This window comes from Phoca vitulina, unplaced genomic scaffold, assembly GCF_004348235.1.
Source record: "Phoca vitulina isolate PV1807 unplaced genomic scaffold, GSC_HSeal_1.0 scaffold32, whole genome shotgun sequence".
Classification (NCBI taxonomy): domain Eukaryota; kingdom Metazoa; phylum Chordata; class Mammalia; order Carnivora; family Phocidae; genus Phoca; species Phoca vitulina.
Window position 1 is genome coordinate 14131347 of NW_022589735.1, and position 22751 is coordinate 14154097.

At 46.7% G+C, this 22751-nt stretch overlaps 1 protein-coding gene across 4 annotated transcripts in view; it reads left to right on the top strand.

Moving 5' to 3' along the window:
- Positions 1 to 21619, top strand: part of ZNF608 (zinc finger protein 608) — a 110273-nt gene extending 88654 nt beyond the window's left edge. For 3 of the 4 annotated variants that reach the window (XM_032425455.1, XM_032425453.1, XM_032425454.1), the window contains 7 exons: positions 9424 to 9511; positions 10033 to 12493; positions 14178 to 14595; positions 15200 to 15372; positions 16728 to 16881; positions 18761 to 18842; positions 19426 to 21619. In XM_032425455.1, the coding sequence (XP_032281346.1) occupies positions 9424 to 9511; positions 10033 to 12493; positions 14178 to 14595; positions 15200 to 15372; positions 16728 to 16881; positions 18761 to 18842; positions 19426 to 19432 (3383 nt within the window). In that variant the 3' untranslated portion in view covers positions 19433 to 21619. Of the gene's footprint in view, positions 1 to 9423; positions 9512 to 10032; positions 12494 to 14177; positions 14596 to 15199; positions 15373 to 16727; positions 16882 to 18760; positions 18847 to 19425 lie in introns of those variants that run through there. The other variant, XM_032425456.1, reaches the window with a different exon arrangement.
- The last annotated feature ends 1132 nt before the right edge of the window (positions 21620 to 22751 follow it).

Below are 22751 nucleotides of genomic sequence, written 5' to 3' on the forward strand. Positions count from 1 at the left end.
CTGGGGAAGTTGCAGATACCTGGTCAGCGACTTTCCAAATCCCAGCATCTCACACCCTTCTTCCCGCTTTCGGCCTCAGAGCGCTCTCTTCCAGGGGCAGTGGCATGGAGCCGGGGTTTTGACCTGGGGGGTGGTTTATCTTTTGTCTGGTCTTGCCATTCTATTTACCTGTTCTTGAAGTTGAGCTGACGACATTGTAGAGAGCCTGGCTGTAGGAGTTGTAAGCGGAAAAGATACTGCAGTTAATATTAAGTGCAGGGAAATGAAAGGCCTGCTTATCTTCCATGGCAGGCGGGTCTGAACGTGGGATTGTGTTGAGGCTGTGTCCCTTTTGTTTTGGGGGGGGGCCCGGCGGGGTGAGCCTGGTTATGTGCTGTGGGCCTGGGCCCCCTGTACGCGGCTGCCTCCTAAAATAACACTCTTAAAGGAACAACATGTTAGGAGGTCCTAGAGTCAGAACCGTATCATGACCGTGGCTCAGAGTAAAAGCCTACTTCAGTAAATACTTACTAGGTACCTTTCCCCAACTTTTGAATGCTTTTATATTAAAGAAGAAAAAAAATGATCTCCTGATGAGCTAATAATTAAAGCTTGTGAGACCGGGGGCGGGGGGGAGAGGAGTCCATTCTCTTACAGTTGGCACTGAACCCTGGTCTCCCCATGAAGACAGGGAGGAGACGGAAGAGAAATCCAGAAGGAAATGGTGCCCTAAAAAAGGAGAGGGTTTGAGGATCTAGAAATCATTCATCAACACTCCTCTGCTTTCAGAGATGCGAATGCAAAGGAGCAGGAGAAAATTTAGGCTTGGAACTTTGCACCAGAAATCGGAGTGGGTCCGTAGCTTATCTCTGTGCCAGCCAGCTGCAAGGCATGACTTACTGAAAAGTTTGATCAAAGACAAATGAAGCCTCTTTATACAAGTGTATACCTACATACGGAGATGCTGTACGTGTACATGGTCGCTTTGTGCATTGAAATTCTTCCAAGTGTTTCCGAAGACTTTGTGTATTTTTTCTGTCCTGCCTCCCCTCTCTTTTTCCCTCCGCCTCCCCCCTCCTCCTTCCTCTTTTATCTTTTCCTTGAGCGGATCACTTCATTTTACTGTGTGTTGGCTGAGCCTTGATGGAGCGCAGGCTGAAGAGCATCCCCTTGGGGGTGCAGGGGTGGCTTTTTATGCAGCCTGCCTAAGTGTGACTTGCTGTCCTGCTTGTTTCCTCCCACCGTGTTCCCAACATTGTCACCTGAAACCTGTCCTCCTGCCTATCCCCAGGTGGGGGGAGGGGGGCAGCTCCTGGCACCTAAGCAATACTGTGGTGTGAATGGTTGCAGTATATATGTGTTTCAGGAGTAGCCTCAAGCCATCAAGGATAATGTTTCCTTAGGATGCGTATGTCTACCTAACGTAAAATCAAGTGTCTTTTTGTTCTCATCATGTTTAAAATTGCTTTGTAAAGATCTCCCCGTGATTTTTTTTTTTTTCTCCCATTCTGCTCTTTGTTCCCTGAAATGTCCATAATGACACTTAGGACATCTTATAATTATGAAACTTACTGAAACTTATGTACTGATTATTTAAAAAAAAAAAAAAAGGAAAGCATCTCTTTCTGAAATTAACACTAAGTTCTAGTGATCTGTTTGAATTTGATAGATTTTTGAAAGTTCTGTCTTGGGCTATCAAAGTTTTCGTGAAGGCTTCCACTCGTGTAACACTTGGTCAGTGAAAATCGCCGTGCAGGTTCCGAGACATCCCAGATGTCTGGGAGAGCAGTTCAGCATCCCTGGAGGTGCCTTACAAAAGCCTTATTTCTCCTCCCTCTTCTTCCCCACAAGACTTTTTAACAGGCCATTGTGTTTTCTAGAAGTGGGAAAGGATAATGTTACTAGGGAAGCAAGAAAAGAAAAGCAGCGAGAGCTTCTTTTAGCTGACCAGTCAACTGGATATTGACCACCTGTCTTCATGGGAAAGAAATAGATGGCAGTGAATAAGCGAGAGTCTAGTTTTCCAAGAAGCTCAATGATTTTCCCAAATCAATACAGCTCATCAGGCCTCAGAACAAAGGCTGCGGGGGGAGGTGACAGTGATGGAAGTAGCTGTGTGTTCTTTTGTGTATTAAACCATAAGGCCCATGGGGAAACAAGGTTTCTTTAGCTATGGGTTTTTTTTTTCCCCCTCCTCCCCTCTTAGGGCTTATTCAATGTAGTTGGGGGCGGGGGAGGACTTATTCAATGTAGTTGTGGGGGGGATGACTTATTCAATGTAGTTGGGAGAGGGAAATCCTTTCAGGTTTTTTTCTTTTTTTTTTTTTAAATAAGATTCCCATAGATGGTATCCCAATGATCAAATGTACTTTTGAAAGAGAGAAGCTCAGTCCAGGAAGAATACCATCTTTTAAAGTGGAGATTAGAACACCAGTTCTGCCATTGCCTTTTGCTCTCTGGTGTTGGCTTAGCCAATCTGTTTGGATTTCGTGCGGGTATTTTTTTTCTTGTGATTGATGGATAGGGTTTGGCGGAACCAAAGAGCAGTGTCTCGGTGTTCAGATGAACCTCTGGCAAATAAAGAATCATTACAATCCTCCCATAAATGAACCTTGTTCCCGATGCCCTGAAAATAACACCGAACCCTAAAAGGAATGCTGAATCGCCATCTGAGAGGTTATAATTAACGTAGATAGAGCGGAGCCAACATGGTCCAGCCGCCAACAGAGAACATCTATCCAAACCAGCAATTTTTAGCCCGTCAGTCCTTTAATCTTTAAGCTCGCTGTGCTTTCATAAAGTAGTACATTAACACCAGAGCAGAGTGTGTCTGGGGTTTATGACTGGGGGGGGCGGCACACTAGGGCATAAAGTGTTTCATTACACTCCCCTTTGTTAGTGCCGCCCTATCTCCCAAACTCCATTGCCATACACTATTTGTTCAGATAAAGCCCAATGTTCAGGGTGACTAATCGCAGCACTGTGTTCCAGATGGTTTGATTACAGGATGTGGTTAAAGTGACTCTTCAAACATTCAGCTCAGCAGTAGGGCTCTTTAAAAAAAAAAAAAAATACTGCATTTTCTGGTCATGTGACAACACTTTTCTTGTAGTGCTCCAGAGATACTTGACGTGGGGAAATAGGCAAGTCCCTCTGCTCTTTGGCCATTGGGGATTTCATTGGCAGCCTTGGTTGTCAATTAAGCATTTCCCGCAAAGAGTTAGAAACTCAACTTTGTCCTTTGAAGAAAGATCTTTCTGAAGGTTAGATGCTCTGAAGCCAGAAAAACGAACAAGTGTGCCATACAAGACTCAACCTTTTTCAGAAAGCCCCAGCATTGGATACGCAAAACCACAACAGTAAAATGTGGGAGGGGAGGGAGTTGGAGTACAAAGGAGTGGTGATAAATCATACCTTGTAGAATGGTCATGTTGTATAAAAATGTAGGGTAATATGAGACTCGAAATGTATGAACTTTATCCTGGACGCACGAAACCAGCACATTGTGGCCTTTTTATTGTCACTAATGTTTCCACTAGAAAAAATATATAAAAGGAAAGAAATGTGTAAACTTCAAAAAAACGGGGGGTTTGCGGCATAACTGGGTTACATTTCGGTTACATTTCGGTGTTATTAGAGTGAGGTTTCTGTTTTCTGCATGAGTGCACGCCAAGTCCATCCAGATGTGGTAGTCTGAATAGGAGTTCAAAAAAAAAAACAAAAAAAAACCGACGTCTGATTCCAAATTCGGCATTTGCAGTGCTTGGCAGAGACTTCTGTCCCAGGGATGAGGCGCTTTAAAGACTCTGAAACAGTCTTTAAACTGTACTACAAACAGAGTTATGCTGATCCGCTGGGAAATCAGGCCTTTGCCCAGTTCTTGAGGAAACATCTTCACGAATACCAGAAACAGTAATTCATAAACCATATTGATCACATCTTTGGAGCACAGCCTCTCCATAGGGAATTTCTATCATCTCCACGCTCGTGGGAGATTATGCTTATTGAAAAAGTGTGGTAACGGGTGAAAAGAAGGATTCAAATCTAGATTCCCTTCTGTCACCATGTCATAGTTCCCAGGGGTTGAGTGCACTCTCTGTGTGTGCTGGGCACTGTGCTCACCGGCGGGGCAGGTGTAGACGCTGCTCTTGTGTTCTGGTTGGAGGAGAGGCATCCTGTGTCTGCGACAGGAGTAGCATGGGAAGGGACGGTGTATGAGGGTAAGACAGATAGTCTCGGTAGTGTTCAAACACGGGAGGAGTTTACTTGCTGCATCCCCAATAGACTTGAGTTTGGTATTCCTTTGGTGGGTTTTCCTTATCATTCAGGGTCCCAGATGCAGGAGACCCTGCCATCCTCTGGTGGCCTTCAAGGTCACTGTGGTCTCCATGCCAGCCAGCCAGAAAGAGGAGGAAGTGAGGACATGCACGGGGGGATTGTTGTGGGCCAGGCCTGTAAATGGGACACATCCCGTCCCTCACTTAGCTGTCACAGACCCGCAGCTAACCGGGCAGGAGGCTGAGAGGTGTCTAGCTGTGGACTCAGAGGCAAGCATGGATTCTGGCGAGCGTCCATCGGTCAGAGGACTGTGTGTGGAGCGCCGTGGGGGACTCAGGAGGGGGTGGCCATGATTTGGTGGCATGCACCATCAGTGTGGGAGTGGAGAGCATTCAGAGAAGAGGGAACATTTGCCTTTGTCTCTCTTTGGTGCTAATTCATTAGGAACTTTCCTTGGAGATTTGGACTAGAATATCTTAGGGGGATTAAAATTGTGACATAAACAGTGGTTGCAGAAACTCGTTTAGGCTGGAGGCGGGGGGGGGAAGAGAGCCAGCTGGAGGTGAGAACGTTACCATGGTCGTTGTCCTTGCCTGGGTGAAAGGCTGTCCACTGGACGATGGGTAGACTTTCCCTGCAGGGTATCAGAAGGCACCTCTGGGAGCAAGGGATTCAAAGACAGATTTAAATTGAGAATCAGGAGCAACTTTTTAACAAGATGGCTGGAGAATAATGGGGCAGTCCTGGGTGCTGGTGAGCCCTGTCACTGATGAAGAGGAGGAAAAAGGGACACACACACAGGTACAGAGGGCCTTGCACCCATTGGCTTCCTCATCTGGCTCTTGCGTCCTTGGGGCTTTGGCCCACTGTAGTCCTCTCAGCCTCTAGCGCCTTGTCACCTTGAGATTTCTACTTATATTATCACCTTTCCTTGTGACTAATTCCAATTCCCAAAATAAGTCCCTGTTTGGCTGCCTCAGCTTTAGGCGCCCATTGCTGGAACCATCCAGTGAGGCCAGGGTTAGGGTTACTGTTTCAGGAGCCTAGTTGCCTAAGACTGCCCTCTGAGCAGGGACTGTGGGCAGGATAAGCCCTAGGAACATCTCATCCAGGGTCTAGTTTAATGTGATGGATTAAGGGAGCTGCTCTCTAGGTATGGGTAATCCATAAGCTATCCTTCCCTTTCTGGGTGACAGGGTGTGCCTGTGTTGGTTCTATTATAAGTTTGCAAGCTCTTGCAGAATAGAGTTTTGATAGAGGTCCAGCTAGACCGTGGCTGATTCCATAGCACCAAAAAAGTACCTAGTGTATACCCTCAAGATGCACAATAAATGCTTAATGGGCCTGATCATCTCTCTGGGAGCACTTCACTGCTAAGTGTTGACAAGAGCAGCTAATAGTTAGAACCCTGTGACTGTGGAATTCTTATGAGCTCTCAGGGCTCTTTTGGCTTGTAGAGGTAACAGGCTTAGGTTATAGAACACAGAGCACGTTCTTCTAAGTGTCCTGTTGATATTACATGTTTTTGGGGGCAGTGGCTTAGATTCTGTATCAGTATCCAAGACAGAGCCCTAATATAAATAAGAAAACCCTGTGTGGTCAGCACACTCAAACCATCCATTGCTGTCTTCAGCTGTATTCATACTTAATTGGCAATAATCTTCAGATCTTTTTCAAATGTAAAACGTTGCGGGGCAGGTATTATTAGCACTTTGAGAAAGACCATTCCCTGGGTGGGAGAGGAGGACAATAAACCTAGAGGGATGCTGGAGAATATAAAGATGAAAAAGGCTGGTGCAGAGCGTCCCCAGCACCTGGGTCACAGGTGAGGCATTTGGAAGAATAAATGTGCATTCAAACAGATCCCAAATCCATTTGGAATACATGTATATTTATTTCCAGTGTATATAAGATAAATGAGAAACACAACTGCGCCCAGATTTATGAAATTCAAAGTAGAACTTTTAAAGGACGAATTTTCCTTTTGGTTATTTCAAAAGGAGAGTCCACTTTACATGCCCATGGGTTACAAAGTGTTCAAGCTGTTGAGACTTCAGCAAAAAAAAAAAAAAAAAAAAAAAAGATAAACCATTTGCATGTTTGAGAGCTGAAACACCACCACCTTTCTACTTGGCCCCTCACAATGGGATGTTGTCTAAACACAGACTTCCTTACAAAGAAACAATACACTTTGTAGTTTATACGAGAAGCATTCCTTAAGCCTTCTTTCCAGCTTGTCTGTGTAAACACGTGCGTGTGTATACTCGCACGTGAATGCTGGGCAGATAGAAATACTCGGTGGCAGAAAGAAAAATAGACACGAGCACACGTATTTGATTAGCCCCGCTTGATGGAGACTCTTCAAAATCTCCCCGGGAGCAGAGCATTTGTTTTGAGCATTTCAAATACCGAGGGCTTCTAGGAAAAACCAGGCTGGCCGATTGAGGCCCTTTTGAAGTTGAGAATGGACTTGACGGGATTTTTTTTTCCCCTCTCCCCACCGAGTGCCGATAATGATGATACTAGCAGTCTCGCTAGCGCTTCCCCACGAGGTCGGCCGGTGCGGCTTCTAGAAGCAGCATCCGGCGGTGGGAACGGTTTTACGGTGTGCAAGCCGCAGCGTGAGCTCAGCCTTTGTGACAGCTTCCCGCGGTAGCCCCCCAGGAGCGGCGGCTGACTGCCGGTTCGGGGTCCCCACGTTTCCCTGGATCCTGTCCGGGGGCCGCGAGCGGGCGTGCGCGGCGCGGCGAGCGCCACGGCGGCCCCTGCCCTCCGCCGAGCCCCTTTATCCCCGGCCGCCGCCTCGCGGCTCCGGGCGGCCGCCGTCGGCGCAGCCAATCAGACGCGAGCGTTCCCAGCAGGCGCCGGCCAATCGGCGGCCCGCGTTTGCTGGAAACGCGAAACCCTTAGGGGAAAAGCAGTAACAAAAGCCTTTCACTGCAGACAAATGTTAAGTGTCTGTGCAGACTTTTCCTGTTTTTAATTTTATTACTGCAAGAATGGAGGGTTTGTTGTTTCTTTCATGTTTCCTTTCAAGCAGTTTTAATTATACATTTGTGCTACATCAGGGACTCTGGAACGCAGTGATTCAGCCTATTGCGTCTAAAGCTAAAATGCAGTAACCTTCTGGCAATACAGATATATTCCTGCACTGTAAATATAGCTGACATGCTAAAGAATTTTAAGCAGCTGCAAAGGTCTTTGACACCACACACAGTGCCCCAGAGAGCACATGATGAGAAAACCAGCTCCGTCTTCCCCTTCGCCTCCCCTCCCACCCCCTCCCTTTTCCTGGAGGGATGTGCTCATAAAGAATCCTTTCCTCCAGTTGTTCTGTCTTGTGCAAATTTTGACCAAATGCCTAATTACCATTGATTCTCATCTCAATGTGAATTTTTATACTCAGTGGTTTAAAAAAAAAAAAAATTTCCCCAGGGAATTAGAATGGAATCAACCGTGATTTGAGGAAATCCTTGCTTTGCTTCATTCCCGTCCCCCTCCCACCCCCCACCATCGCTACAGTGAGTAAATTCAGCTGTCACCTAATAGCAACAGAGACCATATGGGAAACCATTTTTAAATCTCCTTCGGAGACTTTTGAAAGAAATCCTTCCTTCCCCACTACCTGAGTTCCAACCATTCAAATATTTTTACCTGCTGTTAAAACGTTCCCAAGGAAATTAGTCTTACCTTGTGAGGTGTCCCTTACCATAAAGGAGTGCAATACAGTTTTCTATACAATTCAAAATGGCAGTGAGTGAGTGAGCAAACCAGCTAGAAGTAGACTTTGATTTTGTTTTTTTGTTTTTAAAGATTTTATTTATTTATTTGACAGAGACAGAGACAGCGAGAGCAGGAACACAAGCAGGGGGAGTGGGAGAGGGAGAAGCAGGCTTCCCGCTGAGCAGGGAGCCCGATGTGGGACTCGATCCCAGGACTCTGGGATCATGACCTGAGCCGAAGGCAGCCGCTTAACGACTGAGCCACCCAGGCGCCCTAGAAGTAGACTTTGAGTAATGTCCCTTGGTATTTCCAAGATGGAATGGATTATAGTAGGTACAGAAAAAGAACAGAAGCCCACTTAAATGTTTCACTTACCCTAATATTTTAGGTATGTCTCAATATCTAGGTCCTTTTATTGTACATTTTTAAGGAGTGATTTAAAAAAATATATGGCGCTTATCCTCTAGAAAAATAAAGAGGATGTTCTATTTTGTTTTCCTGTGACATTTGGTATACTAAGTGCACTTAAGTTTAGTAATTCACAGATGCAGTGCTAAATTAAATTGTCTGTCTGCAAAGCAGTTGGGAAAAGCAGAATGGCTTGCAGGAAACAAGTGTGTTGGTTTTGAGATTTTTCTTCTAATCCTCTGTGGCAAATGCTTACTAAAGTTGATTCTAAAGATAACCCCAAGAGCAAACCTATTGTGCACATTTATTTTCTTAAGAGGGCTATTTTAGGAGTCCTTAATATGAAACAAGACCAAACAGTGAAACAGATACCATACCGCGGCTGATGCTTGTCTCACAAAGCCAGAGAGGGGAGGATTAGGAAAGAGAAGTCATAGCTGATTGTCTGCTCTCTGGACTCTAAGCCCCCCGCCCTCCCCTTCTACACCTATTTTTGTGCCCCCGCATAATCTTTTTCTAAATAAAAATCACCACGATTTTATATTGTTGATTGGGAAACAAAGCCCATGCCTTTCAGTCACCTTCTAGTTTAAGCACTGGTAACTGGCGCTTAGTTTTCGTTGGCTGCTTGCCAAACGAAAGCAATTATGTGTAATAATAGAAAAATTAAGAGGTGAGTGTTGCTGTTTTACAGCAGGACATGGCAAAAACCATTTCCTTCTGTCAGCAGTATCTTGATTACACTCTCACACACAGTATTACCCTTTTGTACCGCATGCGCACAGGCATGATTACACACACACATACACACACATACACACTCACATAATTTCCTGTGGGTTTTCACTTGAGGTCACTGAAACCAGAAAGAGGAAGAATGCAAACCACAGCTTTTGAAAGCAAATGAGAATAGAACTTTGCTGGTAAAATAATCATAATCATCATCATCATCATCATCATCATCATCATCATCATCATCTGGAAATAGAGGTATCAGTGCTAACCGTGGTCCTCCTTCATTACCCGTTCCTGCAGGTGTTCTAGTGGTCAATGTCACGTGGAGGAACAAAACTTACGTAGGGACCCTACTGGACTGCACCAAGCACGACTGGGCCCCTCCCAGGTATGCACAGGGCCTTTTATTTCAGGCTCTGTTTTCTCTCCTCCTTCCTCTTCCCCTCACCTTCCCCCCCATCCTCTCTTTGCAAAGAAACCCGAGAGATAGATTAATAATGCATAAAAGTCTGCCCCTAATTGAAACCAGGCAGAAGAGAAACGATTCAGGATTGCACACAGTGAAATGCAGATGGGGGATTTCTTTTCAGTCACAGAGAGCTCTCCTCCCTGCCCCTTTTCCCTCTCTCCTTTGTTTTCTTCTCTTCTTAAAATGGGAATTTGAACTGGATTTGAAGCTAGCTGTCCCAGCCATTTTTCTTTGCTGTTCTAAAGAATATACATCCTCCCTAGCCGGTTCTTTTGCAGGGATTGAAATTGTCAGCAGAAGGCTAGGGTGTGTTTTCCTTCTCTGGGCCCAGCCCTTAGGCTGTGGGGCTGTTGGCTGCTGGTGCCTGAATTGCGTGCCTCGTGTTTTCACCTGGCTCTTTTGGGAGTGCTCATTTTGACGTCTGTCGCTTGCTTCTCTAGGTTCTGTGAGTCCCCGACCAGCGACCTGGAGATGAGAGGGGGCCGGGGCCGAGGGAAGAGAGCCAGGTCTGCCGCGGCGGCTCCCGGCTCAGAGGCCAGCTTCACCGAGTCCAGAGGGCTGCAGAACAAGAACAGAGGGGGGGCCAATGGGAAGGGGAGGCGGGGCAGCCTCAACGCCAGCGGGCGAAGGACACCCCCAAATTGCGCGGCCGAGGACATCAAAGCCAGCCCCTCCTCCACCAACAAAAGGAAAAACAAGCCCCCGATGGAGCTGGACCTGAATTCCAGCTCCGAGGACAATAAGCCTGGGAAGCGCGTCCGCACGAATTCCAGAAGCACTCCGACAACTCCTCAAGGGAAACCAGAGACTACTTTTTTGGACCAAGGCTGCTCCTCTCCAGTGTTAATCGACTGCCCCCACCCCAACTGCAACAAAAAGTACAAGCACATTAACGGCCTGAGGTACCACCAGGCTCACGCACACTTAGACCCAGAGAACAAGCTGGAGTTTGAGCCCGACAGCGAGGACAAGATCTCGGACTGCGAGGAGGCGTTGAGTCATGTGGCACTGGAGTGCAGCGAGCCCAGCACAAGCCTTTCGGCTTACGAGCAGGTGAAGGCGCCCGTGTCCCCCGGCTCCGGGCACCCCCCTGGAACCCCCAAGGGGAAGAGAGAGCTGATGAGCAATGGTCCGGGTTCTGTCATCAGCTCTAAAGCGGGCAAGAACTCTGGCAAAAAGAAGGGCCTTCACAGTGAGCTGAACAACCTCCCGGTGATCTCCAACATGACGGCCGCCCTGGACAGTTGCTCGGCGGCAGACGGCAGCTTGGCCGCGGAGATGCCCAAACTGGAAGCAGAAGGCTTGATCGACAAGAAGAATGCGGGCGACAAAGAAAAGGGCAAGAAAGCCAACAACTGCAAAATGGACAAAAACCTCTCTAAACTTAAGACTGCCCGGCCCATCGCCCCCGCCCCCGCGCCCGCCCCCGCGCCCCCGCAACTCATCGCCATACCCACTGCAGCCTTTACGAGCACCACCACGGGGACCATCCCTGGACTGCCCTCCCTCACCACGACTGTCGTGCAGGCCACACCAAAGAGCCCTCCGTTGAAACCCATTCAGCCAAAGCCCACGATTATGGGGGAGCCCATCACCGTGAACCCAGCTCTTGTGTCCCTCAAAGACAAAAAGAAGAAGGAGAAGCGGAAGCTTAAGGACAAAGAAGGGAAGGAGTCGGGGAGCCCCAAGCTAGATGCCAAGCTGGGCAAACTCGAGGACGCCAAGGGGGCGGGGAAAGATTTATCTGGGCATTTTTTAAAGGACCACCTCAGCAAGAGTGAGGGGCTGGCTAACGGACTGTCGGAGTCTCAGGAGAGCCGGATGGCTAGCATCAAAGCCGAGGCCGATAAGGTTTACACTTTCACGGACAACGCCCCCAGCCCGTCCATAGGCAGCGCCTCGAGGATGGAGTGCAGCACTTTGGTGAACGGCCAGGCGCCCATGGCCCCGCTGCACGTGCTCACCCAGAACGGCGCAGAGACGTCCGCGGCCAAGACCAGCAGCCCCGCCTATTCGGACATTTCCGATGCGGCGGACGACGGTGGTTCCGACAGCCGGTCGGAGGGCATGCGGTCCAAGGCCAGTTCCCCGTCAGACATCATTTCCAGTAAGGAGGGTGTTGTCAAAGGGCATCCTTCGGCTACAGCACAATCATCTCAGATGAAAGAGTCCCATTCTCCCTACTACCATGGCTACGACCCTTACTATTCTCCAAGTTACATGCACCCCGGGCAGGTCGGAGCCCCTGCCACTGGGAACGGCGGGAGCACACAGGCCATGAAGATCAAGAAGGAATCTGAGGAGGATGCAGAAAAGAAAGACAAGGCAGAGCAGCTGGATGCCAAGAAGGTGGACCATACCTCGGCACCCTTGCAGCCTCAGCACCAGTCGGTGATCACACAGAGGCACCCGGCCCTGGCGCAGTCCCTTTACTACGGCCAGTACGCCTACGGGCTCTATATGGACCAGAAGTCCCTGATGGCCAGCAGCCCTGCCTATAGACAGCAGTACGAGAAGTACTATGAGGACCAGAGGCTGGCAGAGCAGAAAATGGCGCAGGCTGGCAGAGGAGATTGCGACAGGAAGAATGAGCTCCCCTTGAAAGAGCTGGGCAAGGAGGACAGTAAACAGAAAAACCTGCCATCTGCCACAATCTCAAAAGCTCCCTCTACCCCGGAGCCTAACAAAACCCATTCTAAACTAGGGCCGCCAGTGCCTAATAAAACTGAGGAGACAGGTAAATCACAGCTTCTCCCCAGTCACCAGCAGCACCTTCAGGCCGACAGCTTCAAAGCTAAGCAGATGGAAAACCACCAGCTTATTAAGGAGGCTGTAGAAATGAAATCTGTCATGGACTCTATGAAGCAGACAGGTGTAGACCCAACCTCGAGATTTAAACAAGTAAGATTGTGGAGCGTGGCCCCCACAGGGAGAGAGCGAGTCTGAGACTTGGACGTGTCTGGGCTTGATCTGGCTAGACGTCTTCACAGGAAATAAGCCAAGGGTTCATTAGGGCTGGTCCCTCTCCTCCTGAAAAATATTTGGAAAGGTTCCCTCAGGAGTTGATTGTGGACCTTGCCAGCGTTGCGTTGCTCACGATTGCCGTGTCGTGTTGTGTAGTGAAAGGAACTTCGGACGTGTGCTTTGCAGACCGGTGTTCCCTGCCGTTCACTCGCTGGGAATCTGACGAGGTCCCCTAATTTCTTACTGAGTCCAGAGGGAGGGGATTCTACCACGTGGCTGCTGAGATCCTGAGTCTGGTCTCTACAATGTTTGTTCTATTGTATTTCCAAATTTCTCCTGGCACCTTCAAGGAATATTAAGGCTGGGCCCTTCAGTCCGCATTTCCCACTCGTCTCTTTCATAAAATGTGGGGCACAGATGTCTTTCACACGGTGTCCGAGATGCCTAGGTGTTAAGAGCCCTGAAGTGGGGCTCAGGGCCCATGGCCTTTGAGGTGAAGGGGAGGGGGCGTGTCTGGGTTGCGTGGGCCTCCTGCAGTCCTCCCGGGACCCCCTGGTCAGCCAGCCAGAGGTTCCATGGGCAGGCACCTGAAAACCAGCCACCATGAAATCACATACGTGCTGACACTTTCTGTCATGGCGCACACATCCTCACCCAGTGTGGTCCCCTGAGAGTTAACTCTGGGGTTTCCCGGTGTCCCGACCCCCTCTCCACTCCCACACTTTTTGTCCCTGGGGAATCAGAGCAATGGACTCCTGTCTTCATGCTCATTACTGCCCAGAAGTTGAGACTTAGGCCCAAGGCTGAATGTTCTCTCGGGCCCTAAATACCCAGTGGGTTTTTGTCTTGAATGGGATCGGGGTCGCAGGGGCCCTTTGGGGTCCTCACTTCCCCCACTTCTGGAGGCCTGAACCAGGCCCTGGCTTCACAGGGCTGCATTAGAGCCATATAGTTTGGAGGGGGTTTAGAGGTGCCTTTGTTTTCTAATAGAAAAGCTGTAATGTATACTATTAATTTGAAATTTTGTTTTGATTAAGATGTCTGCACAGGAGACATGAGTCCGTATATTAAGCCTCAGCTGCTGTAGGTGAAGAAAATATGTTAGGAAACCAAGAGTTTCCCCTGCTAAATGAAGTTAATTGATATGAAGATGGTTTAAGTTTACTATGAACTAGCCCAGAGTTGGGAGTTTTTAAAATTCTTTTTGCCTACATGAGATAGTAAAGGGAAAATGAGTTTTCAGTTAAATTATGTCTGAGCATGCTGTTTTAATGTTGAAGGATCCCACAAAGGGCCCAGCTCTGGATTCCCGCAGACCTAAGTTTGCGGCCCAGCTCCACCCTGGGCAGCCATGCGACCCCGATGTTCCTGGAGCTTTAAAAGCTTTGGTTTTGTCTAATGTAAAAGAGATGAATAATGATGCCTATGTCAGACGTCATGACTTTGTGAGAGAGGGAGGGTTAAAGCTCTTGCACAGTTCAAGGGCAGACATACATGTTAACTTAGTATTAGAAGTAAGAGTAATGCTGTCATGGTAATTAATGAGTTTTGCTTCAAAATTGAAATTTTAAAACAATTTTTTTCCCTTTTTCTTTCTTTCTTTCTTCCTTCCTTCCATCAGGATCCAGATTCAAGGACATGGCATCATTATGTATACCAGCCCAAATACCTGGATCAGCAAAAGTCAGAAGAGCTTGATAGGGAAAAGAAATTAAAAGAGGATAGTCCCAGGAAGACCCCCACTAAGGAAGGGGGTGTGCCCAGCCTTCCTGTATCACTAACGAGCATTAAAGAGGAGCCCAAAGAGGCCAAGCGTCCTGATTCTCAGTCCCTGGAGGAGGGCAAGCTGAAAAATGATGATGGGAAGACGCCTGTGAACTGGAAGGACTCTCGGGGAGCGAGAGTGGCGGTGTCCTCGCCCATGAGTCAGCATCAGTCCTACATACAGTACTTGCATGCTTATCCTTACCCACAGATGTATGACCCCAGCCACCCTGCATACCGGGCTGTCTCTCCCGTCCTAATGCACAGTTACCCTGGTACGTGTTGCGGGTTCTCACTATATTGGAGGGAACAGGCTGCGTGCAAATGTTAGCTGTTTAAAAAACTCAGGATAAACGAGACGCTTCGCCAGTAACCTTTGTTTTGCTTGTTTTTATGCTGTGTCAAGTTCCCAAGGTGAAACTTATTTAATATGAGGTTTCTTGGGGGGGGGGGGGATTGTTTTTGTTTTTTTAACTAAAACGTCAAGTGTTCTCAGCTCTCGTTTGCGTAGACTCTGATGGTCTGCTCTAGCTGTTAGACTGACACATACTTTATTGCCTATGAAAATATTCTAAGCACTTACTGTCATAATCATTATAGTTACTATTCCTTTCACTTAAGCGGACACATAAATGTATGAAATGGCTGTAAGCTCAATTCTGTTTATAACCTCCGTTCATCAGGATGAATTAACTGGGAGAAGAAAATTGGAGAGCCTGCGTACGGTTTAACGATGATGTAGCCCACTCTTAATGTCATCCCCTATTTTAAGATCTCCGACTCTTATCCCAATTCATGTAACCCGGATGTTTTTTGTTTTTTGTTTTTTTTTAAAGATGGAGCCCGTAACTTGATGTGGCATTTGTTGTGTATCTGCAGGGGCCTATCTCTCTCCGGGATTTCATTATCCTGTTTACGGGAAGATGTCAGGGAGAGAAGAGGCAGAGAAAGTCAATAGCAGCCCTAGCATCAACACGAAAACAACGACGGAATCGAAAGCCCTGGACTTGCTCCAACAGCACGCCAACCAGTACCGTAGCAAGTCTCCCGCCGTAAGCCGCCTTTTGTTGTTGCTTAAAAGTGCTGTGTTTTGAGGGGAGAGAAGGGGACAAGCTAGGAAACGGTCTTGAAATATAAATGGCTTTCGAGCCCAGCTGTGATTTCAAGATGCTGTTTTATCTTCACATATAAAGCATGGAATGTTCAAACGTGGTAGGATGCTCTCACACAGGAGGAAAAAAATGGTCAGAGCTCGTGTGTGTGATGCTGGTGAGCTTTTCTGTTGCAGAATGCACTGTACCTTGACTACCAGGAGGGTGCTTCTGAGGGGGACATTGAAATTCATATGAACCAACTTTGGGTGCGAAGTATTTTTGAGGCTTTGGTGAAATTTTGGTGCTGGTGGCTGCATCTGGTCTGTTTTGGCCTTGACCCCTTGTCATGTCCCCGTAACTTCCGAAGCCATGCGAACAGGTGTCTTTGTGAAAGATGGCTCCACCCTTGCTCCCACCGCCCCACCCTACCCCCCCAAGAAAAGGGGCATCTGCTAGTTCTAGAGGTTGTTGTGAAGAGAGACAAAGGAAGTGGTAGTTCTTGCCTAGAAAAGAGACGTTTGGGATAAAATGTAGGATCCGTGATGTGGATGAGTCCACCAGAGACTCCGTAAGTGAGAAAAGATGATTTATGAGTCTCTTTCTATGGGTACTCCTTCTAGCGCCAAGATTTTTTTCAAGTGAGAAAAAGAACTTTAGGTGGGCTAAGTTCTGGTGGGTAGAAATGTATAGGAGAGACAGTCCTTAACTGAACTGTGATTTGGGAGAACCAAGAGCTTCTCTACGAGCCTTCAAAAATGGGCAGATTCTGGAACGCTTCCAGAGGATAGGGCAACGATTTCCTGTACTCAGTAGTGACATACAATGCTGAGATGCGTATTTTCACTGGACTAAAATAGAGACAGGCATATTTGAAGTTATGAGATAGATTCTCCCCACCCAATGTCAACAAAATCCAAGGATAATTAGAAAACTTGACTTAAATCTCCACAACTACCTTTTTTTTTGCCCCTGGATCAAAGTATGAAAGTTGTTTCTGGGAAGCAGTTGGGTAGATTCGAATCTTGAGATTATGAGCGGGCATAAAGAAAAGTCCTCCAGTTTCCACCATCTGAGGAAAACCTTGATGCCCCTTGGTTTACTTGTGGGTGGGAGCATTTCTTTAGCGTTGGCTTAATTCCCGCTGAAACTCGTGTGTGCCTTTTGACGTTGTCTTGCATTAGTAAGGAATGCTAAGCATCTCTGCATTTGCTTTTTAATCATTGACAAACACTGCGCAGGGGACAGAGGTGGTTTAGTAGTCCTGATGGTTTTTCAGAGTTTTAAGAGGGGCCCATCTCTCTTTTCTGTTGCAGCCCGTGGAGAAGGCGACCGCAGAGCGGGAACGGGAGGCAGAAAGGGAGAGGGACCGTCACTCCCCCTTCGGGCAGCGGCACCTGCACACGCACCACCACACCCACGTTGGCATGGGGTACCCGCTAATCCCTGGTCAATATGACCCTTTCCAAGGTCAGCAGCTCCGTCGTTATCGCGTGGCGCATTCTGCTGGGGAGAACTGTTTGCCCAAAGTACCTTTCGTGTCTTAAAATAAGTATATTGAGCTTTGAGTTCACATTAACTCTGGGGAGTAAGGACGTTCTTAACTCTTACTTCCTAGTGACACAGCGGAGGCGGTTGCCCATTTTGTGTTCTGTTGAGACAGGAGATGGCTCCCACTTAATAATTGTCACTGGTTGATGTTATCGGCGGCTTACTGTTATGTCACAGACCGAGGGTGGCGGCCAATGTCTGGGGCACCGAATATAACAATCAGAAGATCAGATAGCTACTTGAGAGAAATTGCGGGGGAAGAAAGGAAGGGATGGTGAGAGGCTTTGGTGAAATTGCAATCACTTCTGCAGGCCTTTCCATCTCCACCCCCCCCCCCCCCCCCCCCCCCCCCCCCCACACACACACACCGGAAGTAATGGGAGCGATGCGACCGGGTTTAACACTTAATCACCTCTAATTCAGGGACTCTTTGCAACCGTTCACGGCTGTGACTTTGAAGACGGAGAAACATTTTGAAAAAGCCATAGAATCGACGGGAGAGAGCCTTCGATTTGTGGTGTTATTAGCCGAGCTGGTGCCCTTTGTCCCAGCTCGGTCACCTCGTGGGGGGTGGGTGCTGGCCCCATGCTACCAACAGATCCACTGGCCAGGGTCTTGCTGTCTTAGTTAGCTCAGACTGCCAGCATGAAATGTCACAGACTCTCTGGCTTTCAACAGCAGACATTTTCCGCATAGTTCTGGAGGCTGGGAGTCCAAGATCAGGGTACCAGCATGGTTGCTTGGTGGTGAGTGCTCTATTCCTGGCTTGAAGGAAGCTGCCATCTTGCTGTGTACTCATATGACCTCTTTTCTGTGTGTGTGTGTGTGTGTGTGTGAGAGAGAGAGAGAGAGCGCTACCCTCTGATGTCTCTTCTATAAGGACACTGATCTTGTTGGATTAGGATGCCATCCTTATGACCTCATTTAACCTTGATTATTTAGGTCCTATCTTCAGATAGTTACATTGGGGGTTAGGGCATCCACATAGGAATTTGGTGTGTTTGGGGGGCACATTCAATCCATAGCACTTGCCACATCACCCCTTTTTCTGCTGTGTGAACACAAGAGCACACGTATGAAGGTACCTCCCAGATTGGGAAGTGCTCTGCAGGTGTGAAGGGTCATTTCTATTTATTCATCTCGTGTTGCTCACCGTCAGCTAGGGGCGTTAAGAAAGAACAGAGAGGACATAGAGGAAGAGTAATCTTCCCCAGGTTTGCACTTGTTTTTTGTTTTTTTTTTTTTAAATCACTTCCTATTAGGCAACTTCATGCTATTACGTTCTCATGACTGCCGTCTTTCTCTTGCAGGGTGGAAGTTAAGACTATTTCTAAGTTCGATTCACTGATTCCGTGTGAATTCCTTACGGGGTGCATTTTGTTCCTTCGCTGGGGAAATGTTAAAGTGATAAAAGTTATTATGAAAGTATTGTGTTCTAAGCAAATAGCGTGTTGCTTCTATCATTCACTGTAACTTTTGATTCCGTTGTGACCCAGTTCCTATTATTTCTCCCAAGCTTCCAATTCAGGAATGCGCACAAACCATTTAGCTCCATGCAGAGTCCGAGAGATGGAATGCTCTATATTCTCTTTGAATAGCTATTCAGAAAACTGCAGAGTATTGGATAAATGGATAGACGTTGGTTAGACCACGCGGTTTGTGCTCCGTCCTTGCTGCGTGAAACATACCATGTGCGTGTTTAGGAAAGGACACATTGCTATAGCCCTTCACCCCGGGGGTCCGTACCTGCTCTTATCTTTCCGAATGTCACAGAAACCCTGCATTTTTTCCCCATCAGGCTTGACCTCCGCTGCCCTTGTTGCCTCTCAGCAGGTGGCTGCCCAGGCATCTGCATCAGGAATGTTTCCTGCACAAAGAAGGTAAATATCCTGTACATTTTGAATCCATTTTCTACATAGAGACAGTGTGATGGGTGGGAGGAAGTTAAGTATAGGCTTTTTAGACCAAAAACGTAGCTCCTCGGGGGTTTTATAGTATTGTAACGAATGCGTTTTTATGTCCCCGTTGCTTCCTGTGCAGCTTACCTTCTGGGGACCCTCCTTTCTTTAGCTGTAATGTGGGTTAGCAATCAACAGATCGTGTTTTTTTTAAACAGTTGAGACAGGTTGTCCTCACAGCCTTGTTAAAATCATTCGCCCCGACTCCCTTTGTTTTATCCTGTGTCAAAAACAAAGTCGCAATGGGAGGTATTTTTTTTCATCATGAAAAAGGTCATGTTTGTTCTTCGATAGTTTTAATTACCCCTCCCGTTTTTTGAGAGAGGAAAATAGCATCTTCCATGGTGTGTATCCTTACCTCCGTGTTCATTCCCTTCCTGTGGAAGTGAATCCCGTGAACAGAACAGAATCGAGTTAAGCCTATCAGTATCAGTCTTGGGGTTTTCATATTTCCAGGGTCACTTGTGGCGAGAACCCCGCGCTAACATCTTCTTTTCTTTTGCAGAGAATAACAAGATTGGAAATGTACGTTGTCATGTGACTGGATCACATGGGGAAGCGCTTTATACAAACATCAGTTCCATGGTGTTAATTTGAAATGCCTTTAATGGCAGGCAAAAACCAGTCATTTCATTTTTGTAAATTACAGATTTTATCGCAGAGTAACAAATGTTGCTGTAATTAGACTTCTGTTTTATATATATATACGTATACATATATGTATATATACATATATATATATATATATATTCTTTACTTTTTGTATCAGTAACCAGGCTCGCACACACAGGGTCTGCAAACCACTCAGTAAAGGAGATAAAAAGTGTATCTGTCCTGTTGAAAAGTGTTGGCCGCAGAAGGCTGCTTACTTTCTTTTCCTTTTCCTTTTCGCTTGTAAATAAAAGACGTTCTGTATCCGTGTGCCCGAACCTTGCATATCTCTTCCTAGATATCCCGTGAGGCCCTCGGAAAGGCTGGTTGTGATGACGACGCTTGGGTACAATTTAGATGTCTATTTGGTGGCTCCCGTTAAAGACACATCAGTGTGAAATGCTCCTGTAGTCACTGTTTGTACTTGTGTGTTGTGGAAAAAAAAAAAAAAAGACTTATGGAAAGGCATGGGGTTGCCAATACCACAAAAACTGTGTTGTATATAATGTAAAGATTAAAATGGGGAAATAATGAGCATCTGTGAATAATGAGGTGTCATTTTTTGATAATCTTGAATGGCAAATAACCCAATAGCCTGCGTACCAGAGACATCTGTGATTGTTCTATTACTTGAATAGTCTTGCAGTCCTTTTTTTTTTTTTTTTTTAATGTTTACAATTATCCAGTTTTAGAAGAGAGAGACTTTAACGCCATTGCCTGGTTACTTGTTTTATGCTGTAATCTAGTTTATTTTATGTAAAATGTATATTGAATGCTTTCCTTTTTTATACCTGCCTTAAATAATTTGGCAATCAGAATTAAAAAGTTTTTTTTTTTTTTTATAACGGCCTCTCGTCTGTCTTGTGTTATTTCTCGATGGCTGATAGTGATTCTCATTTTCAAAGAAAGGTTGCTTGATATTATGAATGTTCACTTTGAAAGATAAAGTACCCACGTGACTGAGTTTTCTCATCTGAGACAGAGGTGCAACATCCAAGTGGTGTATTTCATTCCGTGGACATGTGCACGAATTTCACTGGGTATTTACTCCAAACACAGAGCATCACATCAGTACAAACTGGTAGATCCGGGTTTCTCTGCTAGGGAGTGATATTCCAAAGGTGTCCGTCTTGTGACATGTAGACAGTAGAAAAGTCAGGCAGCTAGCCGTTTATTTGACTTGTCACTGAGTTGCTTCATTAGCATATTTTATGCCACACATACAGAATGAACTGCTTCGTTCCTTGCCTCCCTTCCTTCTCCCCTCCCTTCCAGCAAACACTAAGCACCTACTTTATCCCAGGCACCGTGTAAGGATTGGGATATAGCCGTGAACATAGCAGATTAAAATGCCTGTCCTCCTAGAAACTGCGTTTTCTAGTAGGTGTGGTCAGCCCAATAAAACCTCTTAAGTCATCATGCAGAGTGTGTTCGGGGGTTGATCAACACTGTGGATGGAGAGCGTGGCAGTGGGCGTTGGGAGAACACGAGTGGGAGTCTGTGACTGTAAATAGAATGGTCGGGAAGGTGGGAGCATGGTCCACGCACGAATCTCGGGGGAAAGCCTTGTAGCCAGATGCAAAAGCGCAGCAGAAACCGTGCAGTGCGAGTGTGTCTCGTGTTCGGGCTGCTTCGTCTCAGCGCTTCGTTCCATCTGTAAGTTTGTCATTTTACTGTGCCTGCTAATGACTGTTATCCCACTTGGTGTTCTACAAAGTTCTTCAAGTTGACAGACTTGGTCTTGGTATAATGTGGTTAGCTCTCCTCCTTGGGGCCCTCTGCTTCGCAAAAGGATAGATTTCTGCAATCAAAGCGTTTTCTCTGCTTTCGGAAAAGCCTTGCAGGTTTGTCTTTGTTCTTAATAGATTTCTCTAGAAGGGTATTTTTCTCTGAATTTTCACTTTGGTTGTCTTTTGCATTTTTCATCCATGTGACTGCTTCTGAAAACCTCGTCGGTGGTGGTTTTTCCCACGCATGAACATTTCACATGTTTTTACCAATTTTTTTTTTAAAGGTTATCTAATGTTTTCGGTTCGTAGAGCACATCTTGATGTGTTCTTGTCAAGTCGATGTAATTTTTTTCTTTTTTTTTAAAGATTTTATTTATTTGACAGAGACACAGTGAGAGAGGGAACACAAGCAGGGGGAGTGGGAGAGGGAGAAGCAGGCTTCCCGCGGAGCAGGGAGCCCGAAGCGGGGCTCGATCCCAGGACCCTGGGATCATGACCTGAGCCGAAGGCAGACGCTTAACGACTGAGCCACCCAGGCGCCCCCGATGTAATTTTTCTTACGCCATTTCACCAAGTTTGTTTCTTCTGTTCCGAATATGGTTTCAAGTATGTCTGCTGATTGCCCCATGCTGCTGTGGTTCTAGAACAGACCAGACAATTCAGTTGCTCAAGGCGCCGTAGCAGGACTAAGTTCCGCTCGCATCTTACGCTGAATCGCCGCGTTCCTATGGCAGCCCTGGATTCCGGGATGATTTTCCTGCTTTTAGCAAGAAGCATTTTTTAAAATTCTACGAAAACCCGTCTTGCCTTTCCGCCGCAGAATGACTGGATGCGTGCTTATGGCACTCCAGCCTTCTAATCACTACCAGTTAGGTGCCTAAGTGGATAGAGTATGAATAGGTGCATCCGCCCATGCTTCGCTCTGCTACCGTCATAAAGAGGAGTGCCGGGAAATGCAGAGACATATATGACCAAAAGCACAATTGCGATGTGGATAGTCTCTCCCCCTAGGCTTTTACGGGAACATTATTCATGACTGGTTTACATTAATCACTAAATGAAGTTTTGTTTCTTCGCCCGAACTGTTAGAGTGTTGTCTCTGCTTATGACAACATGAATTGCCAAAGGGCAGGGTTTGTTTATATTACGTGTGCGGGTTCTCTGGCTGAGTACATAGTCAGGACGGAATGGTAAAATAAAGATTCCCAAAAGACAAGCCTACTTGGCTCCGTTATATTACTATGATGAATCTGCCATTAATACGGTTCTAATTGTTTTACTTTTATAGACATAAAATCAGTCCCCTTAGTGACTAATAATAGGGTTTATTGATTTTACTAAACATTGTTCATTCCAGGCCTGCTCCTGTCAGCTTGTCCTGAGCATATGCAAAAAGCCCACAGCACTGACACGTGCAAATTAACTTCACGGAGAGGTGGGAGTGAAGGCT